At 38.7% G+C, this 20,688-nt stretch overlaps 1 protein-coding gene across 5 annotated transcripts; it reads right to left on the bottom strand.

Annotated features, from left to right (window-relative positions):
• Window positions 1–7,184: 7,184 nt before the first annotated feature.
• On the bottom strand, window positions 7,185–16,619 carry LOC124113537. 5 transcript variants are annotated; one of them, XM_048402108.1, is made up of 11 exons: window positions 16,514–16,619; window positions 15,314–15,404; window positions 14,825–15,196; window positions 14,000–14,059; window positions 13,356–13,415; window positions 13,028–13,162; window positions 12,829–12,850; window positions 12,110–12,153; window positions 11,543–11,620; window positions 9,957–10,076; window positions 7,185–9,610 (listed from the first exon to the last, which is right to left on the bottom strand). In XM_048402108.1, exons 1-11 carry the CDS (start codon window positions 16,541–16,543, stop codon window positions 9,558–9,560), a joined length of 1,065 nt encoding a protein of 354 aa, XP_048258065.1. In that variant the 5' UTR covers window positions 16,544–16,619; the 3' UTR covers window positions 7,185–9,557. The 5 variants fall into 5 exon arrangements, with proteins under 5 accessions (XP_048258065.1, XP_048258066.1, XP_048258067.1 ...); XM_048402109.1 differs by having other exon boundaries at window positions 7,185–9,607; XM_048402110.1 differs by having other exon boundaries at window positions 13,028–13,144.
• Window positions 16,620–20,688: the final 4,069 nt, after the last annotated feature.

Below are 20,688 nucleotides of genomic sequence, written 5' to 3'. Positions count from 1 at the left end.
TAAACAAACCCTAACCTTTTTTAACCGAGGTGGAACTTGTCATGGAAATTGTAATAAAAAGAAGGGTTTGGAACCTAAGTCCATCTTGCTGCCATGGAAACGTAAAAAAATAAAAATTTATAAAATGTCTAAATACCAAAAGGCACCAGTTCAGCATGTACCTGACAAACCTGCAAAGTTTCATGAACAAATATTGAACGATTTATGAGTTATGCTCCGGAAACGAACCCTACCCTTACAGAACCTAAGTCCATCTTGTTGCCATGGAAACGTAATAAATAAAAATTTCTTACATTTCTAAATAGCAAAAGGCACCAGTTCAGCATGTACCTGACAAACCTGCAAAGTTTCATGAAAAAGTATTGAACAGTTAATGAGTTATGCTCCTGAAATGAAACGTGACGGACGGACAAAAATTAGGAATGATTGAACTTTTTATTCTAATGTTCGCAGATGATATGGTCTTATTCGACAGCACAGTCGTGGGGTTGCAAAGACGCCTCGACAAAATGAAGATTTATTGTCATAAATGGAAATTGTCTGTTAATTTCAGCAAAAGTAAAGTTATTGTCTTTAGACGTAGTGGGCGTCTTCGAAGATATAACAAGTTTTGGTTTGGCACCGACATTATAGAAATTGTTCCTACTTATAAATATTTAGATGTTCATCTTTCTTCATCCGGTAGTTGGTGCTTTACACAGAAAACACTAGCACAACAAGTGACGAAATATGTTCTCGCTTTAAAATCAGGCTCACAGGATTTTATGAAACTTCCTTATAATGTCCTTTACAGATATTTGATGTCAAAATACTACCTGTTCTTCTCTACTGCTCAGAGATAGGGGCTTTCACCCGCCTCAAGATGTTATTAATGTACATGATAGATTCTGTAAGAATATGTTACAACATGGGAGATTTGTCCCCAATATAGTTGCTCGTGGTGAGCTTGGACGGTATTCACTTAAAGTCAAACAATATGTTCGTATTGTCAAATATTGGCTCCAACTTGTATCTCAAAAAACTAATATAATCCTTAGTCATGCTTATTCATGTCAATACAAGAAAAATTGCTGGGCACTAAAGTAAAACAACTTCTTTATTCATATGGTTTTGGCCATGTTTGGGATAGTCAAGGAGTAAGTCATATTGGTCTTGTGGATAACTTTAAATGAGATGTATTGATATAGATAACCAACAATGGTCTAGCAGTTTAAGAACCTACTCAAAACTTTCTTTTTATTCTTGTATTAAGCAATATAATGTATTTGAAAATCATCTAGATTGTATTTCAGTAGTGCCTATCGTATTGCTTTGAGTAAATTTAAATTTAGATGTCCTGCTCATACTTTGCTAATTGAAAATGGAAGGAAGTACAATATACCTAGAGCTAAAAGACTATGTCCATTTTGTGTAAGACCTGAAGTGGAATCGGAATGTCATTTTTGTTTACACTGTCCATACTTTGACAGTTTGAGAGGCATGGTTCTACCTTATTATTTTTACACAAATGTATCTTTTGATAATTGTGTAACACTCTGTACATGTAAAACCCCATCCATAATTAATGCTTTTGCTAAATTTATATTTCTTGCTTTTAAAAAGCGTAATAACTTTCTCATTGGCGCTGAAATTGTCTCATGTTGATATCATGTATTGTATAAAGGGCCGGTGCCCCCTTTTCTGAAATAAAGCTCTTTCTCTCTCTATCGGATGGTCAGGCTCGCTGACTTGGTTGATGCATGTCATCGTATCCCAATTGCGTGGATCGAGGCATATGATGTCAATCACTGGATTGTGTGGTCCAGACGCGATTACTTACAGACCGCCGTCATATAGCTGGAATATAGCTTAGTGCGACGTTAAACAACAAACAAACATAATACATTCTTCACTTTATCCACTTCAAACATTGATGGAGTTAAGATAACTGTTGTCGATAGCGGTTCTAATTAAAAGAAGAATAGGGTGTTGCCAATCTGAAACTGTTCTGTGAATAAAGTAACCTATGTCCCCTCTCCAGGCTGTGATGTCGTCTGCCCTCAAAATAGTTTCCTGACAGTTTACAGAGGTGCATTCAATAAGCCGTTTGGTGCCGAAGCACCAGCGAGCGCTAGCAAGCGCCTCCGAATATTTCCAAATGAACGAAACGCACGCTGAGAGCGCTTTCCAGCGCCTCCGCGCATACTGAGGAGGAGGCACGCCGAGGGACAAAGATGGCGGACTTGGACAAATGCGGGGCCTGTGAACATTGACTTGTCGACATGGAACAACTCGTTAGACATACAAACACTCAGTGGTGACGTTTGATACCACCACGTTAGAGATAACATTTATTGGAAGACTTGTCACTTGTTAAAACCAGGAAAACCCAATTGTTTTAGTTGCATTTTGAAGCAGCACGGAGTATTTTTCCTGGCAACCCATGTTAACTTCAGCCCAGTAAAAATCCTTTTCATGTGCCTGTTTGTGAACAAGATGCAGTTTTGTCCCAACACTCATATGATTTCTTTTTGTAAACAATTGACATATATTATTATGCAATATAAACCTTCACTTGTCGAAAACGTAACTTCAGATATTTTCAAAGGTGTCTGTCTTCTCTTAAATAAATTAAAGACGTATAACATTGCGATTTGTTCTTTTTTACTGCAGTCTACAGTATTCCTGCGGCCTGTAAATACTCGATTTTGTCCCTGACAACTTTACCAGTGCCGTCGGGGTATTCGAGTGGTAACGATTGGCCGTCGGGGTACAACGAAACACAATCCACCAAGCCACCGATCCATTTAGTTGAATCTTACACCATGCATCCAAACGGATACAACGAACTGTTACAAAATCCCCGATTTATCTCCTTTATATTATCATATAAAATTTACGTACATAACGAACTCTCTACAGCGAACTAACGGATATAGAGAACAAATATCGGATCACCGACAAGGTCCATCCACCACTAATGAGTGACTTGTGCAGCGAACTTAGAAATCTCACTCAGTGTCAAGTGTCACTGACAATTGGCTGTACGCAATCAGCGGCGAATCAACACAATCACAGTCTATTTTTTATTTTCCTATGTTAAATAAGTCGGTAGGATTACAAGAGTTCGGTCCGACGTATATCACGATAATGCCATAAAATAAAGTTGTGTCATCTAATCGCTGACCGTCTCACTAACGGTAATTTTATTGTAACTTTATTCTCAACAACAAAACTTTACATACACAATGTTCAACAATATTGCTAAATTACGCGATTTTGAAAACCGCGCCCTCTGCCGGCGGCAGTTGACACATCGTTCGATTGCACCCGAACATCCGCGGGGAGCGCTAAGTAAGCCTCAGAGAGCGCTTCGGCCTATTGAATGCATGCCTGGTTTCACTGGTTTTCAAAATGGCGTTGCAGACTGATTTTAGCAATATTGTTAAACATTGTGTATGTGAAGTATGATTGTTTAGAATAAAGATACGATACTCTTTCCGTTAGTTAGACGTGTTCGTTATATCCGTGTCGTACTGTATTTACAAACGTACTGGGGTAAATAAAATAAAGTCGAATTGGAACGTTAGGTGAATAAGGACTTCTGGTTCTGCATTAAAGCTATCGAAGATGTGGATTTAAGAACCCAAATAAAATCTTATTTCTTAGAACTGCATTCCAGGTATTTTATTTACCAGTTATTTGGGTAAAACATAATGGTTTGATGTTTATATTCATCTATATTTCATTTCAGTATATTTTGGACAGTTATTAAGGGGAATAAATTAAATACATCGGGTAAGACATGTCACTATATTGCCAAAACGGCAAGAACAAAGTCTCATAAATCACAGAAAATGATTAATTACCTATAGGGTTAGAAAAAAATCGAAATACTAAAAATCGTATGTGCACTGGTGCAATATCGTTCACGGGCACTAGTATATTTTATTACTTGCGCGTGAAGAGATCACCCGTTTAATAAACATACAGCTGTATTACACATTGTGTAATACCAAAACACGTGCTTATGTACTCTCGGAACACGTTTTGCGAACAAATATTGAAAGCTCTCAACATCCCTTGGCTTATTCAACGACACTGCGTGTGGAGTGGAGTTGAGAGGAGCTTATGCACACTCGATGACCCCAGCAACCTTGTTGCTAGGCTGACGTCACATGGCATTGTTTCCCTGGTGGAACTTGCAACAAAATTCCACAAATTACGTCATCGGGTATTGTGACGTTATGTAAACTTTGAGGTGCAAGGCCCGTTCCACAAGGCGATCGTATTGTAGCGCAACGACAGTCGTTAGTCTGTTAATGTATGTGAGTTGCGATAGTCTTAGCCCTACGATAATTTTGTGAATTCTAAAGGTGGACCGTTGTATGGTATTAAATTAATACGTTTCAACTTTTGACGTGTTTAAAGTATTATTCTGTTAAACTCAATTGGACTATGCCGTGGATTGTGTAGGTGTCAGCCTATTCATACTCAACAGTATAATTCTAAAAACGTTATAAATGGCAAGTAATAAATAAAATACTTAACTCGCTCCCGTGTAAAACCAATTTTATTAAGCTCGTGAATAGTTGTGGTATCTGAATCGCTTTCGCTCGTCAGGTACAACTATTCACTCGTTTAATAAAATTGGTATTTCACGGGAGCTCGTTTAGTATTCTCTATGTATGTCATCCGCGCGGCATTGTTATCGTCTTTCAATTTTTATTCTGACACTAGAAATGACGTTATAGCTGAAGACTGTTGACGTCATTTGACAATTGTGGTTTTCTAAGACGGCGGTCGTGATCAGTGCATTTCTCTAAAGGAAAGATCAGATGGATTAAGAAATAATAGGTAACAAAGAAGTTATTACACTCGCATGTTTGTCATACCGATTTTACGAAACTCGTCTAAGAATAAATGTATTACCCTCGCTCTCGTTCGGGAAAAACAAATCTCCTGGAGTGTGTTTTTTGAGTCAACACTTGGGGAATCCTGGTTGTGTTTGTTGACCAAAAGTAATCTATGCATGCATATTGTATGATTCAACTAAATGGATCGGTGACTTGGTGGATTGTGTTTCATTGTACCCCGACGGCTATTCGTCACCACTTGCCCCTTTCAGTACCTAACTGCTTGTCCCCGAATAACACAAGTTGGTCACGAATGCCCCGGAGGCATGGGACGTTGTCCAAATCAACCACTGGTAAAGTTGTCAGGGACAAAATCGATTATATATAGGCCTCCCTGATATTGCTGGAATATTGTAACTGAAGTAAAAATCAAACAATTTGCAATGTTTTAGATTTATGTAAGAGAAGATAGACACCTATGAAAATATGTCAATTTACGTTTCCAGTTTCGACAAATGAAGGTTTATATCGCATAATAATACATGTCAAATGTTTACAAAAATAAATCATAGGAGTGTTATTGGGACAAAACTGCAACTTCATACCAAATTTTATTATACATGTATCTTGTTTACAAAGCGACGCATGAAAAGGAATTTTTCTGTACTGAAATTAACATGGGTTGCAAGGGAAAATACTCCGTGCTTGCGAGGGGCTTCAAAATGCAGCTAAAACAATTGGAATGGCCTGGTTTTAACAAGTAAAAAGTCTTCCAATAAATGTATTTACTTATGTGGTGGTATCAAACTTCACTACTGGGTGCGTGTATGTCTTACAAGTTGTTCCATGTCGAAAATGTAATGTTCACAGGCCCCGCATTTGTCCAAGTCCGCCATCTTTGTCCCTCGGCGTGCCTCCTCCTCAGTATGCGCTGAAGCGCTAGAAAGCGCTCTCAGCGTGCGTTCCGTTCATCAGGAAATATTCGGAGGTGCTCGCTAGCGCTCGCTGGCGCCTCGGCACCAAACGGCTTATTGAATGCACCTCAGTATGAGTGAACAATGGCAACTGATAACACGTGCAGAACGCCGTCAGGTACCCGAGGTACAGTGGGTTCAAATCAGGAAGTTCTCAGTCAGTATCAGTTAGACCTAACTGAGAGCCATGCGGAAATTGACTTGATTATTGACAGGAAACTAAAGCTACTTCTGCACCTGGCTACCTCCATTAACCCATCATGAACCGGGTGTCAGTGACAAGACAAGCATTTCACTAAACTACCAGCTGATCAGGACACACGAACTTCCCACTGAGATTCAAGTGGTCACTACCACCATAATAATCGGACGACTGATGAAGGTGTTTTTAAGTGTTCTTGTCGCACAAATAGAGGATTCACCACACTTGCTTATTAAATATGCGAAATATAAACCTTGGTTAACCAGTTTTTATTTTGTTTGGGTGGCTTGTTGTTCCAATTTCGACTGCCAAGTCATTGATTACAAGATTTAATCATCATTTAAAATGTGGAGGTAGAGTTGTCATCATTAGTCCAGGAGGGATGACTTCCACTTTCCAATTGTCAGCACTCCCTATATGTTGATCAGTATTCCAGCAGCTGCAGCCTTATGTGCCCGCATGGCAAACATTTTGAGGTACAATCGAGCATGTTCTTTCTACGAACATTTCAAAGAAAAGCAGACCTATTATGTTTTAAAGTAGACTTATTGAGGACATTTCCACACAGTGATAAAAATGATGTCTGATGTTCAATTCAATATTTCGACTTGTGCCATATGTTCCCGTGTTGTTTCAGGTAAACAATTGACTTGCCTTTGCATGTGTTTATGCGGGTTGCTACCATTGGGGCTGGATACGCCCACCTTTTCGCGAACACCTGGTGTCATCAAAATGACATGCTCATGATCTGGTACATTTAGGTATTTTGTCACTTATATTTACATCATATTATCAAACTTTTATAGTCATTCGCGAGGAACGCCAAGTCGTGCGACAGGCACGGCAGCGTTAGACGCCTGACATTTTAGTTGGTATGAATGTAGCACAAAGTAGGGAATGCCTATTTACAACCATGACATTAGACATGCATACGCATAAAATAATTGACCGCTTACATTGTAAGTGGAGTAGTTAATATCGTATGAAAAGACCAGTCGGAACTCCGTGTTTAGTCCTTGAAATGATGAGTCAAACCAGCTAAGTATTCAGTTTTGTGTCCCAAATCCTAATTTTTTCCTGCCTCTCTTGTTTCAGTATTGTACTTGATTGTTCGTTGATGCATCATTATGGATATCAAGCAAATTATCTTCTTCTTTGCAAAACACACACAAGTTTGATGTTATATATTTTAATAAGTAATCATAAAACGTAAATATATATTGCATTTTGGAGGTCTACATTACATGATACTTCTGTATTATCTGCGAAAGGGGATGAGGCAGGTAGTTCTCCCCACTAATCATGTACTGGTTAGTGGAAACCTTTATCCTCATCATCGTACTAGCAGCTGGGACAACAGCATTGTGTGTGTTGTACCTTGACACTCGTCACTCCAAAGCTATAATAACCGGGTGGTATTTTCCCATTGTGTGTGTGTATATCACTGATCGGGGGTTTAACATTAAACCTTAAAACCAAGGACGATACTAGTAAAACAAGTGATGTGCACTTTACATCTGGGTGATGATATCCTGATAAGTAGAAGCACATTATCAGAGTTAATAGAAGCCCTGTACAAATTGTTTACATTTTTCATGTCATAAATATATGTAGGTGCTTGTCCAACATGTCATTAAAATAATCTTAACACAATATAAACATTACAAGCACTGAACGTCTTAGATAATATACCTCACACAGATAGCAGGCCAGATTACATGTAGCTTCTGTAAACGGGTAAACTAAATCCACGAAATAATTAGCTTTTGTACAAGAACATTCAATCATTAATTATACAGCACTTATTATATATGATACAACAATAGCTATTTGTAAAATGCTAATCTTCCGTAATTTCTGCCACAAGTTAAGCGGATCAAATTGATGAAATGCGCGTATGACAATTGAAAGTAGGTACATATATTAGCATGCGAAACACAGACTCCATGTATATGTTAATGACATCCATTGGTAATATGCTTAACGCAAGTAGTTTAGGAACCTTTTGTCCGCATTTTGTTACTCGCTAAACCTTGTCCGCAACAGTAAGTTCAATAAGCAGGTACATATATTAGCAAATGCAACAGTGACTCCATGTATATGGTAATAACATCATCACATTATACAACCAACGCAAGTAGTTCAGCAAGCAGGTATATCTCTGCAGGTATCCTAATTCTGCAGTAACACATTCTTGCAACGAACGGCCAGGGACGTTTTATCCGTATTTCGTTACTCGCTAAACCTTGTCCGCAAACAGGAAGTTCAATTAGCAGGTACATATATCAGCAAATACAATAGAGTAACACAATGTATAAGGTTATAACATCAACAGATAATACACCTAAAGCAAGCATTTCAACAAGCTGAACACCAGGTTATAACATATGCTTGCAACGAACTTCAAGGAATTTGGGAAACTTGTTCATTTTATCCGTATTTCGTTAACTCGCTAAACTTTTTCGGCCAGTTTTCATGATTCCCTACTATTCCTATCAAGGTATATATATTGTGTATTTTTTATAGCAGCGAATAATCATTCGTGGAATTGTTGACATATTCTATGCTCATATGATATTCTTTTGGTATTCTCGTAAAAAGTAACAGAGATACTTTGACCATCTAAGAAAAAACATGAGTTGTTTGATTGGCAGCAGTTGACGGATGACAAAGTAGAGATAATTTATGGACAACAACTTCTCTATTACTGTAAGGGAGACGTTTCGGTATAGATCCTTATATCGTTGTCAAGCCTTGCTAATATTATATTCTTTTGGTGTTATCGTTAATAGAAAAAAACTTTGACAATCTAAGAAAATCATTGTGACAATGTACGGTAGTTTTTTATTCTCCGGTTATGGGGACCAATCTGTTGTTGTCCATAAATTATCTCTTCTTTGTAAGAAAAACATTGTGACAATGTATGGCATTTTTTTTTCTCCACTTATTGTGAGTCTGACCAGATTGTTATGCACGTGCCACTACCTTGAGTGATATGCAAAAGTGGTTAATTGGCTTTACTTAAGTATATATGATAGTACATAGTAAAGCAGTGGGATATTGAAACAGTTCCGTATAAACGTTGGTATACTGCATCAGTGTTTATTATAACCATGTCCTGCTGTTCCTGTTGTACTTTCTATCATCAAACAGACGTTCCCGTGAGGATTCCCGGTTACAATAGGTCACCAACAGCATATGCTTGTCGTTAGAGCCCAATAAATCAAATGGGTGGTCAGGAGTTCTGACTGAGTCGCTAGCGTGTCACAGTACCACAAAGAGGTGGAAAGTTGCTCATAATATCAATCACTGGAGTATCTGGTCCAGATTCAATTACTTACAGGCTTATATAGCTCACATATTGCGTGGTACGGTGTTATAAACAAACAAACACAAAATATATCTGATCAAACTGTGTGATTATCTGTATATTCCTCGTAGGCGTTAAAGCTGTAATGACGCTGCATCATAAAACATGAAGAACTCCATGCATGCATCAGTGGAAGTCGTCAACGACGTCTACTGTTGATCCGGCCTCAGTCTCGATCAGTCGGGGGTGTTGACATCCGCATTCTGGTTGGATGAAACCTTGGATGCTGCTGAAAGAATGAGGGCAATGAACTGGCAGCTAAGTCGAGGTATAACATCGCAAATTCTATGCTATACTATCCCTATGGTGACACTGATGCTATCCTCCGATGCTACAGCAATGAAACTTCACAAACTCCCTGTCAACTTACTCCCTGTTCCGATGTATCCTTCAACAATGAAACGTTGTCATCAAATACGTTTTCGTATATTACTTTTTCACATTTTATATAATTTATCATCCTGACTAGTTTCTGACATAAGCAACTATTATCTATAAAATGTTTACGTTTACATACATCATAATTTCATGAATATTCATCACTGCAAAAAAAACACAGGTACATTTTGGCTTACCTTCGCTGTTTCCGCTTGCTGGTTTGCTGGGTTTTGCATACAGGTCTTCAATACTCAGAGTGATCTGTACTTCTGTTGCATTGTGGGTTTTCCTTACCTTGTTCACCTTTGCATACACATCTTAAATGAAAACAACACATATTTTTTTAGTTCTACTCTTGTGATTTACTTTGTGTATTCAGTTACGTTTACTGGATGTATATATCGTCCTTGTCTCTGTGATTGATGGGGAAACACGGCATTCCCAACTGCCACAGTTAGTGTACATACATATGAAGTGGATGTATATATCGTTATTGTCTCTGTGATTGATGGGGAAACATGGCATTCCCAACTGCCACAGTTAGTGTACATACATATCAAGTGGATGTATATATCGTTATTGTCTCTGTGATTGATGGGGAAACACGGCATTCCCAACTGCCACAGTTAGTGTACATACATATGAAGTGGATGTATATATCGTTATTGTCTCTGTGATTGATGGGGAAACATGGCATTCCCAACTGCCACAGTTAGTGTACATACATATCAAGTGGATGTATATATCGTCCTTGTCTCTGTGATTGATGGGGAAACACGGCATTCCCAACTGCCACAGTTAGTGTACATACATATGAAGTGGATGTATATATCGTCCTTGTCTCTGTGATTGATGGGGAAACACGGCATTCCCAACTGCCACAGTTAGTGTACATACATATGAAGTGGATGTATATATCGTCCTTGTCTCTGTGATTGATGGGGAAACACGGCATTCCCAACTGCCACAGTTAGTGTACATACATATCAAGTGGATGTATATATCGTCCTTGTCTCTGTGATTGATGGGGAAACACGGCATTCCCAACTGCCACAGTTAGTGTACATACATATGAAGTGGATGTATATATCGTCCTTGTCTCTGTGATTGATGGGGAAACACGGCATTCCCAACTGCCACAGTTAGTGTACATACATATGAAGTGGATGTATATATCGTCCTTCTCTCTGTGATTGATGGGGAAACACGGCATTCCCAACTGCCACAGTTAGTGTACATACATATGAAGTGGATGTATATATCGTCCTTGTCTCTGTGATTGATGGGGAAGCACAGCATCCCCAACTGCCACAGTTAGTGTACATACATATGAAGTGGATGTATAGATCGTCTTTGTTTCTGTGATTGATGGGAAAACACAGCATCCCCAACTGCCACAGTTAGTGTACATACATATCAAGTGGATGTATAGATCGTCCTTGTCTCTGTGATTGATGGGGAAGCACAGCATCCCCAAGTGCCACAGTTAGTGTACATACATATGAAGTGGATGTATATATCGTCTTTGTTTCTGTGATTGATGGGAAAACACAGCATCCCCAACTGCCGCAGTTAGTGTACATACATATGAAGTGGATGTATATATCGTCTTTGTTTCTGTGATTGATGGGAAAACACAGCATTCCCAACTGCCACAGTTAGTGTACATACATGTGAAGCGGGTTATAATGCCAGCGTTTGCTTTTGATGCCATAACTTATCAATAGTAAGCCATGATACCGTCACAATATGAACTGCTACGAATGACGTCAGAATAACTTACCTGCCACCTGCTGTTCCTCTGCTGACTCCTGGTTCTCAGTTCTGACAAATCCGTGATACAGATCATTATCCTCCATCACTAAACACAGAAAATATACCTCAAGTTATACAGTAATCTTATGACGGGTTGGATATGTTACGAGCAGTATTTGAATGTGGATTGTTGTTGTTGAGGATTTATGTTCATATCAGATGTATTCATCCTTCACAAAAATATTCGAAGAATCAGACAAATATTTGTTAGACATACCGACCTCACTTAAAAAACTTTTCTGATAAACTTTCTGATTTCAATGGGTCTCAATCTGACTCACTTCAACATAACACAATATAACCTACCTGGCACCTGTTGTCTCTCTGTCTCAATCTGACTCTTTTACACATGACACAATATAGCCTTCCTGACACCTGTTTCTTCATTGTCAACAGCTCGTCGATACAGGACAATACGCAGTTTGAAGTGTTGAAATGTTTTAGACAATTAATTACACCCAGGATTCAGATAATATAATATGACAAAACAGTATCTCTAACATAAAGTAGACGTAAGAGTGAATCATAAACATACCGATCGTCTCTCTCTCAGATTCCTCGTTATATCCGTCTTCTTTGCTGAAACATTCACGGAACACAATAAACATATGGCGACCTCGGCAAAAGGCAAAACTGTGCCATCTTTGTGAAATCCGAGTGATTCCATTGGACGTTGTGAGCGTTAATCATTTCAATTTGTTTTTTCACTAATCATAATTAACATCAAATTAAACATGGGCGACAGTGTGTAAAGCAGAGTATTTAGAGAACCTCTATTCCATAAGGGGAAAATACGTTGATGTATCTTGTACAACATGGATATGATTTCTGGTGTATCGGACAGTGAGTCACCATGGAGATGTCAACAGAGTAACGTACAGTAGCCGAAGTGGAAGTTGTTTGTATGAAGATTCAGTGTTTATGTTCAACATCAAAATAGTCGGACAATCGACTGTGCTTTTAGCAGAGATGTCTTATGTTTATGTAAAGGGGTGTGTCGCTTATATGTATTTGTATAATGCTGAGTGTGTAACATATAATCAATTGAAGACACGATTGCCTCATGTTGTTGAACATCTTTTACACTCTCTCAAAGCGACTTTGCTGAAGTATCCATTGCAGTAAGTTGTCCGATGCCAGTAGACTAAAACGTCGTAGTGCTGTCTTGGTTGTTGCTACAGCTGTTACATGCCACTTAAAGAGGATATCATCCATTCAGATTAGTATTGAGAAGTTAAACATAGAAACACGTACCAGTTGTCTTTGTCTGCCTTGTCTGAAAACAATTTCAACAATTGAACAGGCACTCGTTTTCGTTTCAAGTTCAAACACCTATTACCAAAGGAATGAGTGGTTAACGTTGTACATCGTGTGAGACCTCTTAAATTTAAGTAACAAGATTATTCGTATCCTATGAAGTTAAACGTAGAAGAATGTAAGTAAACATTCGCACCATCTGTCTGGCATTTACCCTCCCTTCTGGATCGTATGCACAATAACACAACGATGACGATGACAACCACAATCACCACACCACCCGCGGATCCAGCAACAACATAGACGAATCCAACTGTATGAATAAAAGGAGCTGTTCATTTCATCAGGACACATCGGGTGGTAAGTAAAGCAATACAGATAAAATCCAAGTCAATTTCTAATATCAACTTTTCTATAATCGTTAAACAGTCTTAAATTAGTAAGGTCACAATAATGATGTCGTATAGTTTCACAAGATTTTGTAAAGCAGTACTTGTATTACAGTACACTTTTTTTATACATACTTTGTGTAGACACTGTTTGGTTTGTTGTCATCATATCTTTGCCATCAGTCGAGGATGGGCCTTGAAACATACAGATATTCAGTATATAACATATTGATACAAGCATTCAACACACGGTCAAATCTAGGCCTCACAAAGATTTCGAAATCCGTTTATCAATTAATATTCTATTTTTAATCGAGTTGCGAAGCGTCAAGCAAAAAAAGTCATAAAAGATATATGATTACATATTGTTCCAGTGTGCTTTTGTTATAAGGAAAATTACAGACATATGTGGACATTACATAAAATTTCCAACAAAAGAAATGGTCTCGACAATGGTATGTTTCTCTTAACAGAATCACTTTAAAAATTCAGAATCAAATACTGACAGATTCGATGCTACATGTCCACTTCAGTGTGATAGAAGTATATGGCCAGTGAAAGGGGCATAGCGATAAAGGATTACTACTACGACCACCACCACTACTATGATCACCACCACTGCCACCACTACTACTACCACCGCCACTACTTCTACTACTACTACTTTTACCTCTGCTGCTATTACCACTACTGCTACTACTACTACTACTTTTACTTCTATTACAACTACTACCGCCGCCACTACTCTATGTTGTACTGTATGGTAGTACTCTACTTACTTTTTGTGGACACTGCTGGGTTCGTTGTCAACACATCGTTGTCATGAGTCGAGGATGGACCTTGAAACATAAAGATATTCAGTATATAACACATTGAAACAATCGTTCAACACACGGTCAAATCTAGGCCTGACAAAGATTTAGAAATCGGTACATAATGTTGATATCTAAAAACACCGACTAGTGATCATTGTTTGCCACTACTATATGATCTACAAGTACGCACCTGTATGTTGTCCTTCAGTGGCAAACGGTGTAATGTGTCTGGTTGATTTAGGTTGATGTAGAATGTCATAAAAGACACAAGGCACTAAAGAAGCCAACCACAAATGTATTATCTTTTTAATATTGTATTTTGTGCCTCCAATCTTTTGGAGCCTGAAATGTTGAAAGCCCATCAGTGTTTCAAATCTTGTAGTCAGACTTCACAGTATATATACGTCATTTCTGGAGATTCGAATATGCGCTCGCAACTTGATGACGTCATATAATGGACGTCATTTATAACTACTGCTCACACTACTACTACTACTGCTACTACTGCTACTACCACAACTAACACTACTACTACTACAACCTCTACTACAACAAAACAACTACTACTACTACTGCTGCTACTACTACAACAACTACTACTACTACTACTACCTCTTCTGCTACTACTACTACTACTACTACTACAACTACTACTACTACTACTACTGCTACTGCTACTGCTACTGCTACTGCTACTGCTACTACTACAACTACTACTACTACTACTACTACTACTACTACTACTTCTACTGAATCACTTTAGCACACAATGTGATATTGCACCTGTACCTTCGGCTCTGCTTGTACCTTGAATAGACACTTTGACTTCAATAGTGAGGTTATTGCTTAACTGTGGCCCAGTCCGACATCTCCACACGGAGCCCTGGTCGAGTGTAGAGTCGGTCCTGAGAGTCACGTTGTGCTGCTGGAGGGAGGAGCTGACACTGATACGTCCTGATACAGACTGGTACTCGGGGGAGGTGGTGAGGGGGTGGAGTATGGCAGCAGATGCGTCGGCATCACTGCTTGTATCAAATATGTAAACATTGTTTCTGTTCCACCTGACACCTATCAATTCCCCGCCCTGTGCTGGTGTACAGGACAGTGTGAAGTCTGCTCCATCTGTGGCAGACTCAGGGTAGCTGGTCAGGTGGAGAGGCGCTGGAACATGTGTATTGTATGAGATTATTGTACAATGTCATGTTCTTGTACAGTATCATCATTTGAATATAACAAGTACAGTACTTTATGATTCACTCACCCATATCGAACACTTACCTGTCGTCCCCAGACAAGGATGCACACCAGCTAATATTGCCATGACAACAAGTGATGTTTTTATCTCATTTGTACAGCGAACTGATGCCACCTGAGAATTGTAAGATAAGAAAATAGTGATCTGCACCCGTAAGGAGAATTTTACATTTTACGATCATGCATTCATATACTCGTATTACAGTTATTATCATCTCTATACTTGTGGAAAGAAATGCGGGACCACATGAGGTGTGATAAGGAGCAGTTCATATTGTGGTCAAAACTCACTGATACCAGCAAGGAGGTATTAAAGGTTGAAGATACCGTCTGTGTATAGGTGCAACATCTTCATGGACAATGAACGGACACATACAAGACGTCCAGCATGATTACTATGTAAGATAAGGGCATCATGGCAGTTTACTTCTTATCGATGAGATCTAGCAGCGAACCAATGTCAAGTAATAAGACAAATCAAGTGTATACAGTGTACAGGCAAGCATGCAATGTTGAAACGGTGCATTGTCGCGGAAGACAAAGATAGAAACGACAAACTTTAAGTCATCATCATGGAAACAACTGAATATAAACATGCTTGTATTACTTTAGATATAGCGATTATATGAACAAATGTTTACGGAACGAGTGTCAGAACTCTTGTATTTCCAGCGAGAGCAGTTTTTTAAAATCACATGCGGGTGTAATAATTTCTTTATCACCTATTATTTGTTGAACCTTTTGAGCACCGCTTCAGGAAAATGCACTGATCACGACCACCGTCTCAGAAAACCACAATTGTTTGATGACGCTAACAATCTTCAGTTATGACGACGTCTAGTGTGGGGTTATGCGCGTATACGTTTTTTTTATAAACTCGGTTATTTCTGACTCCACATGCAATACATACATGTACAGCCATCACGGAGTCACTGTAATACATTAACACCACGTTAACTTACCGTGTCATGAAATATACCGCCACAGACATGCTCGTAGGTCCAATAGTGCGCTCAGATACACAGACACAACCGCGGTGATACGCAGTAACATCACGGAGTTGCTGTAATACATTAACACCACGTTAACTTACCGTGTCATGAAATATACCGCCACAGACATGCTCGTAGGTCCAATAGTGCGCTCAGATACACAGACACAACCGCGGTGATACGCAGTAACATCACGGAGTTGCTGTAATACATTAACACCACGTTAACTTACCGTGTCATGAAATATACCGCCCATAGACATGCTCGTAGGTCCAATAGTGCGCTCAGATACACAGACACAACCTTCACGGAGAGACGTCACAATGCCTATAATACACCAGGAAGTGATACACCGCGACAGTTAGGGTAGACAATACAGAACGGGGTTAAGTATGTTCAAAGTCGCTGAATAGAGCAGTTTGTCATTTACGCTGGTAACCACCCTCTTACTAAACCTATAAACAAATGAGGGAGATCAAATATATCCACTGTTGCAAATATATGTGGAGTGTCATTCATTTGTTGCATGAATGAGTGTGTGATATTTACTCCCAGGTGATATATACATAAACAGCCTTCACGGAGACGTGATAACACAACAGTGACAACAAGTGATACACAGTGACAGCTCGGGTGACAAACCAGTTTCTGTTGTGTGCAGTGTTTTGTTCACAGAACCTAAATAAATAGTGATGGAAATAGGACTGTCATGTTGAATTGCAAGTATGTTTACGCCATATGTTCGTGCTTATCTTCGTATTTCATGGAAACAGGACACTGAGAAAGCTTTATGTCAGATTCATGCGATTACAAAACAATTGAATTGAATTGCAAATATGTTGAAGCCCTTACAGTGATCCCAACTCTACGCATATATTCGAGTCAGATGTGAGGTCTGACCCGATTCTCACTATCCCCGTTCCATTCATGCCGCTTCACCGGAAGTACTCCTTGCACACATGTTAACGCCGGGCTGTAAGTGAGCAAGAGTTGGAACACACGTATGTAGACTTAAACAAAAAAGCCTCATTGCTAGGTAGTGTTTTATCTTAACTACTGCAAAAAAATATGTTTGTTCATTCAGACAAATGGATAATCTTGGTATGTCTGAATTACGACTATGTATGGTGTCTTTACTGCCAGTTGGATAAATAAGGTTTAATGTTGAAACGACTAACACATGTCAACTTTAGTCAATTCATGTTAATATGTGTTGCAATTACTTGTAATAAGTCTCATTCGCTGAAGGGGCGATGGGGTAGCCTAGCGGTTAAAGCGTTCACTCGTCACGCTGAAGACCCGGGGTCGATCCCCCACATTAGTACAATGTGTCAAACCATTTTCTGGGGTCCCCCGCCGTGATAATGCTGGAATATTGCATTATCGGCGTAACACCATATTCACTCACTCTCTCATCCGCTGGGTCTTTGCTGGCAATATAACCTGCATTGCCATGAACAGACACCAGTCATCATCCTACAATATCTGAATCAAGATATTGAGTTAAGGAAAGCAACTCATTACAGACTGAGGTACATACTATGTTTTATCCGGGATTCAAAGCCTCTGATGCACAAGGGAAAAGAATGTAGGATGATATTAAGACACGAGGGCAGTCGGTGCTAGATGTGATATATATCATGTAAACACAAGTGATATATATCGTGTGAACACAAGTGATACATATCATGTGAACACAAGATATATATTATGTGAACACAAGTGATATATATCACGTAACACAAGTGATATATATCATGTGAACACAAGTGATACATATCATGTAAACACAAGTGATATATATCATGTAAACACAAGTGATATATATCAGGTGAACACAAGGGATACATATCATGTAAACACAAATGATATATATCATGTGACACAAGTGATATATATCAGGTGAACACAAGGGATACATATCATGTAAACACAAATGATATATATCATGTGAACACAAGTGATATATATCATGTAAACACAAGTGATATATATCATGTAAACACAAGATTATAAAAACCTGTAGCCCGTCAACGTGAGAGATACGGTTATAGAAAAGGTCTTTGCTGTGAGAGTATGATACTATCCGTACATAGGATAGGTTACACCCACCAAATGAAGCGAGTTGAATTGTAGTAAGATCGTGTGTGCAATATTGAATGACTACCGCTGGTGTTTGTGTTGCATTCCACCAGAACTCAGTAGAGACAGATTGTCAGGAAGTAACACTGATAACTCAAGTTCTCTACACAAGAGCAAGCTGTATATTTTACACTCTTAACACACTGGGGTTATGGGAAACACTTCATGCTCAACTGACTAAACTGTGATAGTTTGTCTGCCTAATGCATCATACCGTTATCTGAGTTATCAGTGTACTATTAAAGGCTCCTTCCATCGTGTGTAAATGGTCCTTGTGTTATACCCACAGGTGAACAGTCTGGTTGACTGTAATGTGTTGCCTCCCGTGTGTTCATCTATTGTATGACATACAACATGGCTTGAAACTCACAATCAATGTGACTTGTATCACAATCTATGTGCCTTGTGTCACAATCTATGTGCCTTTTAACGTGCGTCCACATATCCTGTGACCTGTGAAGATCCGGGGTAGAATGGATTCTAAGTAACCCATTCTGGATAACTTGATTGTATGTTTCAGACTCGATTATTCACGGACAGCCGTCATATAGCTGGAATATTGCCGAGTGGGGCGTTAAACAACAAACAAACCAAACACCATGTAGATATACAAAAATACATGCTATATTTGCATACACCGATTACATTTACAACATACTGACCACATCTGACAATGAACATATTAACAACATACTGACCACATCTGACAATGAACATATCTACAACACATTGACCACATCTGACAATGAACATATCTACAACACACTGACCACATCTGACCATGAACATATCGACAACACACTGACCACATCTGACAATGATCATATCTACAACACACTGACCACATCTGACAATGAACATATCAACAACACACTGACCACATCTGACAATGATCATATCTACAACACACTGACCACATCTGACAATAAACATATCGACAACACACTGACCACATCTGACAATGAACATATCTACAACACACTGACCACATCAGACAATGAACATATCGACAACACACTGACCACATCTGACAATGAACATATTTAAACATACTGACCACATCTGACAATGAACATATCGACAACACACTGACCACGTCTGACAATGATCATATCTACACCACACTGACCACATCTGACAATGAACATATTTACAACATACTGACCACATCTGACAATGAACATATTTACAACATACTGACCACATCTGACAATGAACATATCTACAACACACTGACCACATCTGACAATGAACATATCTACAACACACTGACCACATCTGACAATGTACATATCTACAACATACTGACCACATCTGACAATGATCATATCTGCAACACACTGACCACATCTGACAATGAACATATTTACAACATACTGACCAAATCTGACAATGATCATATCGACAACATACTGACCACATCTGACAATGAACATATTTACAATATACTGACCACATCTGACAATGAACATATTTACAACATACTGACCAAATTTGACAATGATCATATCGACAACATACTGACCACATCTGACAATGAACATATTTGCAACATACTGACCAAATCTGACAATGATCATATCGACAACACACTGACCACATCTGACAATGAACACATTTACAACATACTGACCATATCTGCCATCAACCTTATCAACAGCAGGAACATCATGTATGAATTATCACCATTCCGTCAATATTTCAATATTCCGTCATCATAATAGACTTTCTCTCTACTAGACCAAACACCATGTAGATATACAAAAATACGTACTATACTATCACACACCGATTACATTTACAACATACTGACCACATCTGACAATATCAGTGTAATATTCGCTACTCCGTTCATCACGTCTACATTAATCCTGTGTTATATATTCATGTTTAAAGTATGTATACGTCACTGAATGTTAAGTGTCGATTCCCATGATTTTGTGTTCCTTTATTGTATGACTATGAATGTGTGTGACGTTTTTCATATCTCACAAGCTCGAACATTTACTGATAGGTCCAGGGTTAACCTTGGTCAATGATGTCCGTTCTTCATCTATCCGTTAAGAGACCTTATAATACAACGCCGAAACTACTATGCATAATAATAAAAAACACACACATGTTATTGACAGTTTTTTCTTATTTCATTAAAAATGGCAGGCACGTTTCGCACGTTGAGTCATTTTCCCGATGACATTTGTCATTATGTCAATTATCCTGTTGCAAAAAAGAACTGTTCGACAGAAAACACCTGGTGATTAACAG

Source organism: Haliotis rufescens, unplaced genomic scaffold (assembly GCF_023055435.1).
Source record: "Haliotis rufescens isolate VD_foot unplaced genomic scaffold, xgHalRufe1.0.p SCAF_24, whole genome shotgun sequence".
NCBI classification, from domain to species: Eukaryota; Metazoa; Mollusca; class Gastropoda; order Lepetellida; family Haliotidae; genus Haliotis; species Haliotis rufescens.
Note: the sequence above shows the minus strand (reverse complement) of the source record. Positions and strands in the feature narration are given on the sequence as shown.